General features: G+C 47.3%; 1 protein-coding gene across 9 annotated transcripts in view; it reads left to right on the plus strand.

Moving 5' to 3' along the window:
• The first annotated feature begins 10,661 nt into the window (after positions 1-10,661).
• The window catches only part of LOC310659727 (zinc-regulated GTPase metalloprotein activator 1A-like), a 32,906-nt gene continuing 29,608 nt past the window's right edge, over positions 10,662-13,959 (plus strand). For 2 of the 9 annotated variants that reach the window (XR_014502960.1, XM_083403508.1), the window contains exons 1-3: positions 10,773-11,095; positions 12,039-12,191; positions 13,288-13,374. Coding sequence is in view for 7 of the 9 variants with exons in the window: in XM_083403508.1 (XP_083259634.1) it covers positions 12,059-12,191; positions 13,288-13,374 (220 nt within the window). In the remaining 2 variants the exon portion in view is untranslated. Of the gene's footprint in view, positions 11,123-12,038; positions 12,192-13,287; positions 13,375-13,959 lie in introns of all 9 variants that reach the window. The other 7 variants (XM_083403506.1, XM_083403509.1, XM_083403510.1 and 4 more) reach the window with 6 other exon arrangements.

Consider the following 13,959-nt stretch of genomic DNA (forward strand, 5'->3'; position numbering starts at 1 on the left):
ATCTGCTTACAGGAAACTCATGTAACTAGGCTCCATAGAAAATTTTTAATTAATAAAAGACTGGGTCAAGAGTTTATCTCATCGGACAAAGTAAAAAAAAGAGGAGTTGTAATATATGCAAAAGAGAGCCTAGCACCAAAACTAATTTTTAAAGATGAACAAGGAAGATATTTGGCAATTGAAATTCAGTATCATGGACAGAAATATTTGATTGTTGGTATATATGCACCGAATGAAGGAAAATCGGAATTCTTTAAAAAGTTGCATGAGACATTGATGGACTATCTGGAGTACAATGTGATCTTGATGGGAGATATGAATGGAGTTGTTTCTACAAACATGGATAAGGCACAACGGCAGGTAGTCACCAAAGATGGGAAACTACCGAAAACTTTTTTTGAACTAACTGATAATTTGGACTTGGTTGATATTTGGAGAACTAAGAACCCTTTAGGAAGAGAAGGAACCTTCTTCTCTGAAGCCAAAAAGACATGGACAAGAATCGACCAAATTTGGATCACAAGAGGACTGGCACCAAAGACAAAAAAGTGGAAATCTGCCCAAAGACTTGCTCCGACCATAATGCTGTAAAGATGGTAATGAACTTACAACCAACTGGTTCCTTTAGATGGAGGATGAATGACTCTCTGTTTAGAGATGAGGAAATAACCAAGAAGGCCCAGAAAACCTTGAAAAATTATTTCGAGATAAATCTAAACACCACGGTGGAGAAAAGAATTGTATGGGACGCAAGCAAAGCTGTTATGAGAGGATTTTTGATACAACAGAATGCACTCAAGAAGAGATTACAACAGGAAAAAAGAGAAAAGATATTGGAAAAGATCAAGGAAGGTGAAAAGAGACTGAGATCAAATCCAAAATCACAAGAAATTTTAAGAGAGATAAAGTTATATCAAGTACAATACATGCAAATGATAAATCAAGAGATTGAATGGAAGGTTAGACAAATGAGACAAAGAACTTTTTGGAAGAGGAAGGAAGAATTATCCAGAACCCAGTGGAAATTAGGAGTGCCTTTCAAAAATATTTTAAACAGCTCTATTCTCAACAACCACAGAAGGAAGCAGATATAGAGGAATTTTTGAAAGAGAATGGGCTACCGAAAATATCTCAAGAAAGTAAATCTAAATTGAGCTGTAGGATAACAGAACAAGAGGTTGAGAGCGCCATTCAAAATATGCAACTGGGCAAGTCTCCAGGACCTGATGGGTTGACGGCAAGATATTATAAATCATTGAAAGACTGGTTAATTCAACCCCTGAAGGAAGTATGTAATGACATACTACAGGGGAAAAGGGCACCAGAAACGTGGAAAGAAGCTTTTGTGACTCTTATACCAAAGACAGAATCGGAAAAACATCAACTCAAGAATTACCGGCCTATATCATTGCTTAATGTGGATTACAAAATTTTTGCAGACATCTTGGTTAGAAGATTAAAGAGAGTTTTAGTTGAGGAGATTCATAAGGACCAAGCAGGCTTTCTCCCAGGAAGGCATTTATCTGATAATGTAAGGAACATAATAGACATTTTGGAACTTTTACAGGAAAGAATAAATACAATAGCAGCTTTGATATTTGTGGACACGGAGAAAGCCTTCGATAATATTTCTTGGGGTTTTATGAAGAAGAATCTCCTTGGTATGGGGGTAGGCCAAGAGTTTGAAAATGGTATAGGTGCAATCTATTCTGAAAAAAAGCAAAACTAATTGTTAACAATGTTCTGACTGAAGAGTTCAGAACAGAAAAAGGAACACGACAAGGTTGCCCTATTTCCCCTCTGCTTTTTATATCGGTCCTGGAGGTGCTGCTGAATATGATTAGAAAGGACCAGATGGTAAGAGGGATACAGGTCGGAGCTAAACAATTTAAATTAAGAGCATTTGCAGATGATTTGGTTTTGACATTACAGGAGCCAGAATCCAGTGTGAAAAGGGTTTTAGAACTGATTCAAGAGTTTGGTCGATTGGCAGGTTTTAAATTAAATAAAACAAAAACCAAGGTTTTGACAAAGAATTTAACAGAAAATGAGAATGAAAGGTTTCAGAATGAGACAGGTTTGACAGTGGTGAAAAAAGTGAAATATCTGGGAATTATTATGACTTTAAAAAATGGGAACTTATATAAAGGCAACTATGATAAATGTTGGATGGAGATAAAGAAAGATCTAGATATATGGTCTAATCTGAAACTCTCCTTATTGGGTCGGATTGCGGTGATAAAGATGAATGTATTGCCAAGAATGTTGTTTTTATTCCAGACGTTGCAGATTATTGATAAAACTGATTGTTTTAAGAAGTGGCAGAAAGATATATCTAGATTTGTCTGGCAGGGCAAAAAGCCAAGGATAAAATTTAAAATATTAACAAATGTAAAGGAAAGAGGAGGCTTTGCCCTGCCAGACCTGAAACTTTACTATGAAGCAGCAGCTTTTTGCTGGCTGAAAGAATGGCTACTTCTTGAAAACACAGTGTCAGGGCTGGCTCCGGGTCCCAGCTCACCAAGGACCAACGCTAGCCGATAGTACAGTATCAAAGTCTTTATTGAAGAATAGTCTCCATTTACAAGTCTCAGCGTCCCAGCCCTACGTCTGGACTTTAGACCGGCGAAGCTCTGTCTGGATCTCCACCCCCTGTGCACCAGCTTAAGACTCTAATCTTACTCCACCTCTTCCTTCTCTCTCTCTTCCTCTGGGTCTTACTACCCCCCGGGGTCTCATTCCTCCTGGACTCTTCCGACGCAGAGCTTGACCCCTCTGACTCCTCCCCCTCTCTTCGGCGGGCTTTAGGACCTGGCTCCCTACCCGGGCTGCCCACCTTGCCGCCCTCCTGTACATTTGAACTTGGCGCGCGCGCGCGTTTTACTTTCCGGATGACCGTTTCCTCGCTCCCTGACGAGGGTGTGGCCACTCCTGCCTCACATTCTCCCTCTGCCTGCGCGCTCCCTGATCCCGATGCCTTGGACTCCTCCCCCCTACTGCACTCTGGGGGGGACGCTGGTCCGGATTTCCAGCTGCTACTCTCTGAGTCCCCTCTGGCCCCTTCTTCCCGAGGTGTCCCCCTGGGCACTCCCCTTGCCCTGACCATAGGGGCCCCTTTCTGTGAATCCTCCGAGTCACTGGAGAGGCTCAGAGACCTTGGACTACTGTCGCCGCTGACATCTCCTTCCGACTCCTCCCCCTCGCTCTCCGTTTCTTCCCTCTCCTGTGACTCTGCTCCTGAACCCCTGACATCCATCCCCCCCTCGAAGCCCCCCCTTCCCCCCTCCCCTTCCCCCGGCGGGGGTGCTGGGTGCTCCGTCGTTGTGGGGGTGAATGGTGGATACAGTTCGTCCCCCGTGGCGTGCATCCAGTTAGAGAAATCCGGCTCGTCCTCCATGTCTTCGCCGACCTCGTTCTCCTCTGCTTCCATCTCCGTGCCGCCATGCTCGAACCCAACGTCCTCCCCCATCACGTCCATGTCCCTCTCACCCTCGTTCCCCTCTGGGTCCGTTGCCTGCCAAGGGCCCCTCAGCCACCTCTCCTCTCCTCGATTGTCCCACCAAAACGAGCGGTCTGAGGCAAACCCCGAGGGCGAGCCCTCCGGTGAACGTGTGTCTAATGCTGGTTCTTCGTCCGAGGTGAATCCCTGGAACGTGCTGGTAGAAAGCGTGGGTGTGAAAAGCCAGTCGTCGAAATACTCGGCTGGCATGGGCCTGTGTGGGAACAAGGCATGAAACTCCTCTTTGAGGAGAGGCTCGTCCAGGGCATAGTCCGGCACCCAACTGTTGGCGCTGGCCGGGGTACCTTCCCTTGCGAGAAAATATTCTACTCCCTCTTCCCCCCATCTCGAGTCCAAAATCTCTGTGACCTGGTTGATGGGTTCCCTTCTTGGCGACTCCCTCCTTGGGGGGATCTCCTTATACTGGTCTGGTGCCGTGCCCTGCGCCTGAAATCGGTGAGGTGCTTTGTAGGGCGTGAGCACCGACCTATGGAATACTGGGTGCATTCTGGATCCTTCCGGAAGTGTCAACCGGAAGGCCACCGGATTGATCTGTGCCTCAACTAGGTAAGGTCCTAGCTGCTTATGTCCGAGTTTCTTCTTAGCTAAGGATCTGGTCGGCACTGCGTGGGCCGCTAACCACACCCAGTCTCCCACCTGTATGTCTTCACCAACCCTCCTGTGCTTGTCAGCCTGCAGTTTGTATGCGTGCTTTGCCAGCTCTAACTGCCTCCTAAGCTGCTCGTGGACTTCCTGCAATTCCGCCGCCAAGACTTCCGCTGCCTGTGGCTCCCCCTCCCCCAGTCTCTCTAATCCCGGGAAGGTTCTGGGATGCCTCCCGTTGGTGGCGAAGAACGGCGTCACCCCTGTGGACACGTGCTTCGTGTTGTTGTAAGCGAACTCAGCGAGCGGCAGGTAGTCCACCCATGTCGTCGGCTGTTGATTTGCGTAGCATCTCAGGTACTGCTGCATGACGGCGTTGACGCGTTCCGCTTGTCCATTGGTCTGCGGGTGTCTCGCCGACGCTAGGTTGATCTTGACGTTCAGGAAACCCATCAGCTTCTGCCAGAAGCTCGAAATGAACTGGCGCCCCCTGTCGGACAAGATAGACCGTGGCAGTCCATGCACTCTGAAGACGTGGTCTATGAACAGTTTGGCGGTCTGTTCTGCCGTGGCCACCTTCGCGCACGGAATGAAGTGGGCCATTTTAGTGAACATGTCCACCACCACTAGCACTGCCGTTTTACCCCTTGAGCTGGGTAAATCCGTGACAAAGTCCAGGGCCACCCTCTCCCACGGTTCGCTCGGAGTCTGCAGCGGTTCGAGCAGTCCCGCCGGAGGTTTGTGCACTGACTTGGCCCTTTGGCAGGTGTCGCACCTCGAGACGTACTCCGCGACTTCCCCCCGCATCTTGGGCCACCAAAAATCTCTGGCAACGAGTTCTGCCGTCTTCTCCTTGCCAAAGTGCCCGGCGGTGGGTGCGTCGTGTAACTGCTGCAGTACTTTCGCCCGGAGGTCGTCTCCCGGTACGTAGAGGGCCCCTCTGCGGATGAGCAATCCGTCTCGTACTTGGAACTCGTCGTCCTTCGCCGTGCCCTTGTGCACCTCCTCCATCTTGGCTTGTGCAAAGGGGTCCCTCTGCAGTGCTCGACGGACCGCCTCCAAGTCCACGGTTGCTGCAGCGCACGCCCACGCTTTCGGAGCGAAAATGTGCTTGGCCGCTGCTGGTGCCGCCTCTTCGAGGTATTGCGGCTTCCTGGACAGTGCATCCGCCATGATGTTGTTGTCGCCTGGGATGTATTCTATCCTGAAGTCGAAATCCGCGAAAAATTCCGCCCATCTGATGTGCCGCTGGTTTAGGAATCTTGCCGTGCGCCAGTACTCCAGGTTCTTATGATCCGTGCGGACCTGCACGGTGTGCTTGGCCCCGACGAGGAAGTGTCGCCACGCCTTGAATGCTGCATGAATGGCCAGCAACTCCCTGTCCCAGATGGTGTAGTTTTGCTCCGACTTGCTGAGCTTCCTGGAGTAGAAGGCACACGGTCTCCAGTCCCCATGCGGGTCCTCCTGCAACAGTACGGCGCCCACGGCTCTGTCTGAGGCGTCTGTTTCAACCCTCAGCGGTTTGCTGGGATTCACATGCAGTAGCTGCCCTTCGGACGAGAAGAGACGCTTAAGGTTCTGAAAGGACTGCTCCGCTTGCTCCGTCCAGATGAACTTCTTCTTCTTAGAGCTGAGCGTGTCAGTAATGGCCGCCGTCTGCATCGCGAACCCCTTGATGAACTTGCGGTAAAAGTTGGCGAACCCCACAAACCGCTGGACCTCCTTCCGATTGCGCGGGCTCTTCCAATCCAACACTGCGCGAACCTTGGCGCTGTCCATGGCAAGCCCCTTGTCCGACAGCTTGTAGCCCAGGAAATCCACCTCCGTCCTGTCGAACTGGCACTTCTCCAGCTTGGCATACAGCCGATGCTCCTGCAGTCTCTGCAGAACTTCCTTGACGTCACCTTCGTGGGTCTCCTCAGATTCTGAGAATACCAGGATGTCGTCCAAGAAGCAGACGCATGTCTTGTAGAGGAGACCCGCCAGGACGTGATGCATGAAAGCTTGAAAACAGTGGGCGCCATTTTGTAAACCGAAGGGCATAACTCTGTATTCATATGTGCCCAGGGGCGTGAACATGGCAGTCTTCCACTCGTCTCCTTCCCGTATGCGAATCAGGTTGTACGCCCCTCGCAGATCCAACTTTGTAAAAACGCGTCCTTTCCTCGCCGTCGCCAGCAGGTCATCTATCTTGGGCATGGGAAAGGCTTGGTTCTGGAATTTAAAATTCTGAAGTCTACCACAAGTCTTTTTTGGGGCGTGTCCCTCTTCTTCACAAAGAATACAGGACTGCCCCCCGCTGCCTTCGACTCCCGAATGAAACCGCGCTTCAAGTTGAGGTCTATGAACTCCTTGAGCTCTTGCAGCTCGTCCTCAGACATGGAATACAGTTTCCCGGCTGGCAGCGTCGCTCCTGGCAGGAGGTCAATCTTGCAGTCATAGGACCTGTGGGGAGGCAGCTTGTCCGCTTCCTTCTCGCAGAAAACCTCCAAAAACGCTGCGTACTTGCGCGGCACTGCTTGCAGCGTGCCTAATTGTAGCTGCGGGTCGTCCCCTCCTTCTTCCGGGCTAGGAAGGATGCAATGTTCCGCGCAATAGGAGGAGCCGAAGGTCAGTTGGCGCTGGTACCACGCCAATGCTGGGCTGTGCCTGTGCAGCCAACTCATGCCGAGGACTACAGGCGTGTCCGACAGGTGTGTGACATTAAAGCTGATGACTTCTCGGTGATTTCCAATCCGCATCACCATTGGTTGCGTTTGTTGCACCACCTGCCCCCCTAACAAGTCTCTGCCATCCACCGTGACAACGTTCAGGGGCAGCGTGGCTGGTAGCAGTGGTATATTGTGCTGCTGAATGAATTCCAGTCCTATAAAGTCAGCGTTGCTGCCGGAGTCAATGGTGATCGGCACCTCCAGAGTGCGTCCATTGGGCAGTCGGAGAGACGCTGTAAGCTGCACCACTGGTTTGGGTGGGAGGGGGTCTGTGGGTTGCAAAAGTGCTGGGGATTGTTTCATTGACTTGTCTGGCTGGACCCCAGTGCCTCTTCCTCCAGCCAGACTCCGTCGTTTAACTGTTGCTGCGTTTTCAATTGAGCTGCTTCTGCGACTGTTGCGGAGGCTGCAGTGTGCTTGTGGAGCCTCTGGGGACACTCTTTCGCCATGTGTTGAGCACTGTCGCAGATGTAGCACTTCCTGTTCCCTCTAGGAGGCTTCGTTTTGGCTGCTCCCGGCGTTAGGGCTCTGTTAGCTGACTGAGCCCTGGCACCTCCGATTTCCATCGGCTCTTCTCCCCCTCCCTGCGAGGGTGTGGAGTGCGCACGCGCTGCTTCTCTGGGAAAGAAGGGAGGTGCTCTGGCTGGTGCCCTTCCCCAACGCCCTTCTTCCCTGTTCCAAGGACGTTCTTCCAGATGCACCCCGATCTCTAGAGCCCTCTGGACTACCTGCTGGGTGCTCCTTGGTCTCTCCCCTCTTCCAATCTCCGCTTTTACATCTGCATTCAACCCCTCCCAAAAGAGGTCTCTGACTGGCGCAGAATCTTTTTCCCACCCCAGGGCATGAACCAGTCCGAAAAATCGAGTATGGTACTGCCGCACGCTGGCTTTGCCTTGTTTAAGTCCATGTATGTCCCTCCTGGCAAGATCGACGTCTACCTTTGATAAAAAGCATGAGTCCATTGCTTTAATAAAAGCCTTCGCATCTTGGAGCGCTGGATCATTGTCCCTCCATAGATTCCGCAGCCACGTTTTGGCTTCCCCATGCAAATGGGACAAGATAAACCCCACTCTCTCTCTCTCATCTCTAAAGTCTTTGTCAAGTAAATCCAGCGCAAACAGCAGGTCTGCTCTGAAGTTGGGGTACTGCTGCAAACTCCCGTCGAAATGCGATACAAGGCTTCCTCCCCTTCTCCCCAAGCCTATGCCTTCTGCCTTGGATCCCGTTTGCCCCTGTTTGGAAAGCACGTCCAACCTGGCCTGGAGATCCCGGCAGGAGGTAACCATCTCCTCCTCTCTCTTCCTGGATGCAATTACCTCCGTGCTGAGTTGTGTCACCGCTTCTTGCAGGGCTTTTATCTGCTCTTCCGTCGTCATCTTGCCTGAGTTTTGTGAGCTCTGTAAGCACCCCTCCTCTGTCCTCGCTGCGCCGACTCACGTGGCGAGGTTCTTGGTGCCAAAACTTTAAAATCGAGACAGAGCTTACTGTCCGGGCTGGCTCCGGGTCCCAGCTCACCAAGGACCAACGCTAGCCGATAGTACAGTATCAAAGTCTTTATTGAAGAATAGTCTCCATTTACAAGTCTCAGCGTCCCAGCCCTACGTCTGGACTTTAGACCGGCGAAGCTCTGTCTGGATCTCCACCCCCTGTGCACCAGCTTAAGACTCTAATCTTACTCCACCTCTTCCTTCTCTCTCTCTTCCTCTGGGTCTTACTACCCCCCGGGGTCTCATTCCTCCTGGACTCTTCCGACGCAGAGCTTGACCCCTCTGACTCCTCCCCCTCTCTTCGGCGGGCTTTAGGACCTGGCTCCCTACCCGGGCTGCCCACCTTGCCGCCCTCCTGTACATTTGAACTTGGCGCGCGCGCGCGTTTTACTTTCCGGATGACCGTTTCCTCGCTCCCTGACGAGGGTGTGGCCACTCCTGCCTCACATTCTCCCTCTGCCTGCGCGCTCCCTGATCCCGATGCCTTGGACTCCTCCCCCCTACTGCACTCTGGGGGGGACGCTGGTCCGGATTTCCAGCTGCTACTCTCTGAGTCCCCTCTGGCCCCTTCTTCCCGAGGTGTCCCCCTGGGCACTCCCCTTGCCCTGACCATAGGGGCCCCTTTCTGTGAATCCTCCGAGTCACTGGAGAGGCTCAGAGACCTTGGACTACTGTCGCCGCTGACATCTCCTTCCGACTCCTCCCCCTCGCTCTCCGTTTCTTCCCTCTCCTGTGACTCTGCTCCTGAACCCCTGACACACAGATATACTGGATTTAGAAGGATTTAATAATGTGTTTGGGTGGCATGCATACTTATGGTACGACAAGGTTAAAGTGCATAGAATGTTTAAGATTCACATTGTCAGGAAAGCATTGTTTAACGTTTGGATCAGATACAAAGACTTTATTGAAAATAAGACTCCAAGGTGGTTATCTCCGATGGAAGCAAAAGCAGTAAAAAAACTCAATATGGAGGTCATTTGGCCAAAATATTGGGAGATATTAGAACAAGATGGAGATAAATTGAAATTGCAGAGTTTTGACAAACTAAAAAGCAAAGTCCGGGATTGGCTTCATTACCATCAGATAATGGAGGCATATAAATTGGACAGAAAAATTGGCTTCCAGGTGGAAAAATCAAAATTGGAAACAGAATTGCTAGAACCCAAAACTAAGATATTGTCAAGAATGTATAACTTGCTGCTGAAATGGAATACACAGGATGAGGAAGTGAAATCAGCAATGATTAAATGGGCACAAGATGTTGGTCATAATATAATGCTAGCTGACTGGGAACGGTTATGGACCACTGGTGTAAAGTTTACTGCATGTAATGCCTTAAGAGAAAATATTATGAAAATGATATATAGATGGTACATGACACCAGTCAAACTAGCAAAAATTTATCATATGCCCGATAACAAATGTTGGAAATGTAAAGAAACTGAAGGTACCTTTTTCCACCTTTGGTGGACGTGCCCAAGGATTAAGACCTTTTGGGAGATGATCTATAATGAACTGAAGAAAGTGTTTAAATACACATTCCCGAAGAAACCGGAGGCCTTCCTCCTGGGCATGGTCAACCAAGAGGTACGCATGAAGGATAGGACATTCTTTATGTACGCCACAACAGCAGCAAGAATACTCATCGCAAAGTATTGGAAGACACAAGAATTACCCACGCTGGAAGAATGGCAGATGAAAGTCATCGATTATATGGAATCCGCAGAAATGACTGGCAGAATCAGAGACCAGGGAGAAGAGACGGTGAAAGAAGACTGGAGGAAGTTTAAAGAATATTTACAGAAACACTACAAGATTAATGAATGTTAAAACAACATCAGATTGAATGTATAAGGTTATTGGTTTAAAATTTTAAAGATTAGAAAACTCAATATTTCAAGTTATAAGTATTGAATAAGCTAAATTAAGATATTTAAATTAAGAAAAGAGTTTAAACATGACAGAGGGAAGGGATTTGTTGTTTAATTGTATGATTTGGAATACAGGGAAGGGAGATTTGGGGAAGTCAGAGAAATAAGTTAATGCAAGACTATTATGAAGATAAGATTGTTTTTATTTCTGTTGTTTTGGTATTCTATGTTTGTGTAATTGTGTATGTTTCTTTTGTATTGTTTGTTGTTTTTGTTTCTCTTTTGTGCTTTTTATGTAAAATCGAATAAAATATTTATTAAAAAAAAAAGAATTCTGGTTTGTGAAGTTTCGCCGGGAGCTGAAGCTCTGTAAACTACAGGGCCCAGAATTCCTTGAGTGAGAGGAGGGGTCCGCTGCCTCCCCGAACCTTCTTCCTGTGACGCCAATGCCGACATGGCAAGATGCCCTCTGACGTCTCCGATGACGCGACCCGTCGCAGCCTCTTGTACGGCAGCAGGAAGGAACCGACGTTCCTCGCCTGGGAAGGAAGCTGAGGCGCGCATGCGTGCGTGGCTGGGTAGGAAGCGGCGAGGCGACGGGGCGGAGCTTGCAGGTGCGCGAGAGAAGGCAGGGCGGCTGTCCGTCCAATAGGTGCCTCTTCTGCGCGAACTCCTGCGCATGTGCAGAGTGTGGCGGGGCTTCCTCGCGCAGCGGGGTCCCGCGAGATCTGCGCGGGGCTTCCGGATCTCCTTTGGGGTCGCGAGGGAGAGAGGAATTCCGCCGAGGGACCCGACCCCCCGCCTTCGGGGACCCGATTCGGAATCTGCTTGGCGTTTCTCACCTCAGGCATTATCTCTGGCTCCGAAGAGTCGAAAAGGGTGACGACATTATTCTTCAGCCTCCAGGCCTCGCTCCTCTCAGTAAATGGAGGGCAGCTTTCGCCCCTGGTGAGAACACCCTCTGAATCGGGTGGATCGCTGGATATTTGCCCTTTCCTAAGGAAGGGTTGGGCGGGCAGCGGCCTCCCCCCAATCAAGTAAACAAATAAAAACGCTAAACTAAAAGCAGAAATAATCAGAATATATTTTTGCAAAATACTTTCATTAAATATTTTACTTTAGACTTTTTAAAATAAGATGGAAAAAGTCATGTTCTTTGTAATTTTGCAAAATATTTCAGCCGCATGAAAGGTTCTCCCTGATGTAACTTCCTAGTTTTCAATGATTGAGGATTTTGACAGAATTTTCTGAACACTTGGGGTCAAAAGAAAGTAGTTTAAAACAACTGCTGTTGAGGCATTCCAAATCTGCAAGAGAGCCAGACAGAATGGTGACAGGTGCATGTCCCTCCCCCCCCCCCCCAGCTATGCCTTCAGTGGAGGTAGATACTGCACACAGTGTTGGTGTCAGCGATCACATGGTCTGCAGGTTTTTCCTTGCTGTGAGGCTGTGTTCAAGTGCAGAACTTGACCTGATCCCATAGGAGTGAATGGCAGCCATTCAGTATTGTGGGAGAAAGTAAAGTGGAACACTTCTTCACACCAAGTCCTGCTCTTAGTGATGCAGCGATTGAAAACTAAGGCATTGAGCAACTGGCCTCTTCCTATCTGAATGGCTCCATTCTGGATTGTTTTGCTTTATTGTGCTGCAAAGTAGGAGATTGGCTTTTATATAGATTTAGGGGAAAACTGCATGATGCTTCAATAAGGAATATGTGAGGGGCCAAAATGAGGCATAGCACACATGGTTGTGAAGAGTTAGGGTTTCAGGGTCTCTTATTCACAGCCCTCTGGTTCCTAGTGTTTAAAGGCTTCCCTTCTTGAGCCCTTCCCCATTGGTTTTAACTGTTGTCTTTGATTGGCAGGTGGTTATAGTGACTCAGAAATGGAAGGCTCTACTGTGGAGGAAGAAGAGGATTGCCCTGAGCTGATTCCAATTAGAGAACAGCAGATAAAGGACCATGCAGGACAGGATATTCCATATAAGATTCCTGTTACCATTATTACTGGCTATTTAGGTAATAAACTGTATGTCAAATTGTCACTGTAGGGTGCTTAATAATGCATTTTTATTATTATATGGAACTATGATTTGTTTTATTTAAAAGTAGTATTACATCAATTTTTGCACTTGTCTTGTTTTCCTTGTATATGCTCTATACTAGAGAAGAGTATAGTAGAGTTCATGTAAGAAATTTAAACTAATGTGAAAAAATAAATAAATTGTGTTATGAATTAAATACCTGTGCTGTTGATGTGATGTGATTAGAGAGCAAGGATGTTCAGGTCAGTTGTTGGAGCATCAAGCCTGCATTTAGAAGCAAAGAAATGCCTTATACTGCTTCTCTTTGTGAGATGGAGAATTAGTTTGCAGCAGCCCATCACCTAAATTTGCACAGAAGCTTACATGCATTGTATAATCTCTAGGTAAATCAGAAGTCAAGATGCAAATATCAGTCATGATGCTGATTCCCTACTTTGCAGGATTTGAGCATCTGTACAGGGCTAAATTGCTATCACAGATAAGTTTTTGAGTTCTATGACAGCAAGGTGATGATGGTGCCTTGGCATCTTTTAATGGGGTAGAGTCATGGTGCGCTTCTTGACCACTAAGAAACATCATTATTTTTAACTCAAAGACATTTCTATAACTTTAACTGAATCAAGAACTTATTAAAATTGAATTTTTTTAGCCCCCAGAAATTTGACCAAAGTACATTGAAGTTTATTTCCTAGTTTCAAAGTTGGTTTCATAAGTTTCTGAAGATATGCCATGATATCAAATCTAGGAGTTTTCCATTGTTTGGTGTAGTTGTTTATAAATACCGGGAAATGAGTTTGGTGTTAAAATTACATGATGAAGCAAAGAAAGAAATGTTTTTAGTGTAACTTGAAAAATGTGCTGTGTCCCATAAATTTATATTAAGAACATGAGGTCCATCTTAAGACAATATGTGCAATGTTTGTGAAGAGATCAGGAATTAATATTAACATTTCAGGATGTTCTGGTCACTGCCTGTAAAGTTCTATTTGAAAGCATATTTTTATTTCTAAGTTGTATATGTATTCCCCCCTCCATTTTCTTTGCATAAAAAGTTTGTTCTGTTTTTTTAGGTGCTGGAAAAACCACTCTTCTTAATTATATTTTGACAGAACAGCACAACAAGAGGATAGCAATTATTCTAAATGAATTTGGTGAAGGTATGTATAACTATGCATAAAACAAAAAGGTTTTGTATATCAGAGCCTAAATCTTGTAAACATAAAAATGTTCTTGAAACACTTTGCACACTTACATCCTTGAGAGAGGAAAAAACTCATTTTTTATCTTTTAAATTATTTGAAGTACAGTTGTTGCTTAGAAACATGTACATCTGCTCACCCAGCTGTATGTGTTTGGGTGCTCTTTGGTATTAGACTAATCCCTGTAGGCTGAATACATAGTATTTTCAACCAGCACAAAGGAGAACAGGCCCAAATGTTCTCAGCTGACTTTTCAAGGTATGAAGTACCTTGTTTGATCAGCTGGGATGGCATTGTTATAGGATATTATAATCTAGACTGCTCTTTATGAGGTGTGGAACAAAATTAAACCCTACCTGAATTCTCATTTTGTTTAGTAAAAGGTGCACACCTCACTTGTCACGTCTTCATTCAGACATCAATCCATGGTCTTCATCTAGTTTAGAGAAGAGGCTCAGCAATACAAATTGTCTGAAGAGTTTCCTCTTTCTTACTATATTTTCCTTTTACCTCTTATTCATGTTAGTATGTTATAACTGAAGT

This window comes from Podarcis tiliguerta (genome assembly GCF_965153285.1).
Source record: "Podarcis tiliguerta genome assembly, chromosome: 11".
NCBI classification, from domain to species: Eukaryota; Metazoa; Chordata; class Lepidosauria; order Squamata; family Lacertidae; genus Podarcis; species Podarcis tiliguerta.